The sequence below is a fragment of the Poecilia latipinna genome, unplaced genomic scaffold, assembly GCF_001443285.1.
Source record: "Poecilia latipinna isolate Pla-1442-1.1 unplaced genomic scaffold, P_latipinna-1.0 Scaffold1505, whole genome shotgun sequence".
Taxonomy (NCBI): Eukaryota; Metazoa; Chordata; class Actinopteri; order Cyprinodontiformes; family Poeciliidae; genus Poecilia; species Poecilia latipinna.
In genome coordinates this window covers 152583-154738 of record NW_015114121.1, presented here as the reverse complement: position 1 = coordinate 154738, position 2156 = coordinate 152583, and the positions used below count along the sequence as shown (strand labels likewise).

The following is a 2156-nucleotide window of genomic DNA, read 5'->3' as shown; positions in this document are numbered from 1 at the left end:
CAAGTTAAAACAGCAGGAGGTAACCAGGTTCAGCAACACACAAGTATTTCTTTTTTTCTTTTTACTTAGAAAATGCATCACATTATGATACAAATACTTCCTGAAAACGGAGAGCAAAAACTAGATCAGCTTCTTACTGCTACGTCAATTCCCTTGAGTTTAAAAAAATATATATTTTCACCTTTGAAAAATGTTTTAGAAAATGTGTTTTCTCATAAATGCTTTTTGCATTGAGAAACAAAAATGCAACAAGAAAATTTATTTATTTATTTATTTATTTATTTATTTTTGCTTGAAAATAGCACACAGTTTTTAAAAGAAGACTGTTGAGCTATTTGTGTCTGTTCCAAACACTGAATAATTTAGCTGGCCATCATGTTTTTAATCTACTGAAAGGGCTTGAGCACATTCAAAAGAAAAGACGTTTCTGACCTTTGTCAGACATTTAAGCATTTAAAGATGTGTCTCGTCTGTTTGATGAATCCCACCGTTTTTTTGCACACAGTTTCAGTTCTAATGTTTGTATGACTTGAATTTAGCTTGTAGTTTGTTAAAGGCTTTAAGGTCCTGCCTTCTGCACCAGTCCCCAAGCACTTTTAATTCCTCTTTAAGCACAACCCTACCAGTAAAAAGAGGATTTAGTGATGCGTAAGCAGGGATTATACCATATACTTAAAGTCATGTTTAGGGAAAGGGTCAAAATTATGGTGCTGGTGGTCATCGTTGAAACCCGTCTGAAGGCACGGCGGAGCAGGGAGGCAGAGGAATGACTCAACGCATATGTGAAGTACACTTTTCAGAGTTTTATTCATACAAAATCTTTTTTTTTTTTTTTACAAAAATTTATTCTTTTCCTTTGACTTCACAATAATGTGCTACTTTGTGTTTGTGTATCAGATGAAATCTCTATAAATTACATTGAGGTCTGGATCTAAACTGATGGGTTTGTATAAATAAAGACAAACAGGGAAGTTTATTGTCAGTAGGGACTAGTTTTTGTGAGTTCCTAGTATGCAGAATAATTTGATAAAAAAAAAAAACATTTCGCAAAAACTCAAATACTTACTCTCAACCTTTTGTTGCATTTTATCTGTATTTAGAGATAGCCCTGTGTTGGGAAAATTGACATTCCTGAAACATAAGTGTTCGCATCAAAATTTTGAATTTGGAAAATGTAAAAACAAAATCTGTAAAGTTTAATGGTCCCATTTTATAGAGTCCAGGTACTAATTTTATAATTTATAATTGAATATTCCATCTGTTTCATCTGCAGAGCATTTTAGCAGTTCAGATTAAAGCTAATATTCACTCATCATCCACAGCTGAGGGGGAACTGGACAAGTCGCCAGTTCACCACAAATACACACAGGACTCATATCTTAATTTAGAAATACCAATTAACCTAACATGATTTAGTTATGTGGGAGGAACCTGGAATACATGAAGAAAACTGACTCATGCAGAGGATAAACATGCAAACCACCTGCAAAAAGACCTCAGAGCAGGATTTGAACCCAGTGCTCCCACCTGCAGCACTGAATCCTTTAAAAATATATTATATTGGCCTATAGAACCTTTTGAACCAGCAGTGTGTGGTTAGTAGATTCTGTAGTGCTCTGACAGCACAGTGTGCTTCTTTCAAAAACCAGCAACATAAAATTAAAACAGAATAAATCTCAGTTGACTTCACAGCGTTGGGTAGACTCCTAACGTTGCGATTCCACAGAGATTTTTCTTGTTCCTCGCAATCCGGATAAATCCACCTTCTCCCCAAGTCGTTCCCCAACTGCAACCACATAAATATCACGTTTAATCATTTTGTTAAAGAACAAATGCTAAAAAAAAGTAAATGTGAAAACACCCCTACCTGTTTTTTACTAGCCAGTAGTCCTGTCCTCCGTCTGTGCCGTAGCCCACAACCAACACAGCGTGATTGATTAGCTGTGGGTTACAGTCAGGTGCGTTGTATAAACCTGCGAGAATAATTTATTTAGCAACAGGAACTGAAATAGTTATGAGTATGGTAACTTTTTAATACAGCAAAAATACTGAATAGTTATTTTTTTTTTAAAATAACCAATTTCTGTCCTACCATCACAAATACAAACATGTGAGGTTTGGACTTTCAGATCAGATTAAAACAAAGAACNAACATA

General features: G+C 35.0%; 1 protein-coding gene across 2 annotated transcripts in view; it reads right to left on the bottom strand.

Annotated features, from left to right (window-relative positions):
* Positions 1-1419: 1419 nt before the first annotated feature.
* ctss1 (cathepsin S, ortholog 1) overlaps positions 1420-2156 on the bottom strand; it is an 8105-nt gene continuing 7368 nt past the window's right edge. For both annotated transcript variants that reach the window (XM_015057991.1, XM_015057990.1), the window contains exons 7-8: positions 1868-1973; positions 1420-1786 (exon numbers count right to left, since the gene is read on the bottom strand). In XM_015057991.1, coding sequence (XP_014913477.1) covers positions 1687-1786; positions 1868-1973 — 206 coding nt within the window. In that variant the 3' untranslated portion in view covers positions 1420-1686. The remainder of the gene's footprint in view (positions 1787-1867; positions 1974-2156) is intronic.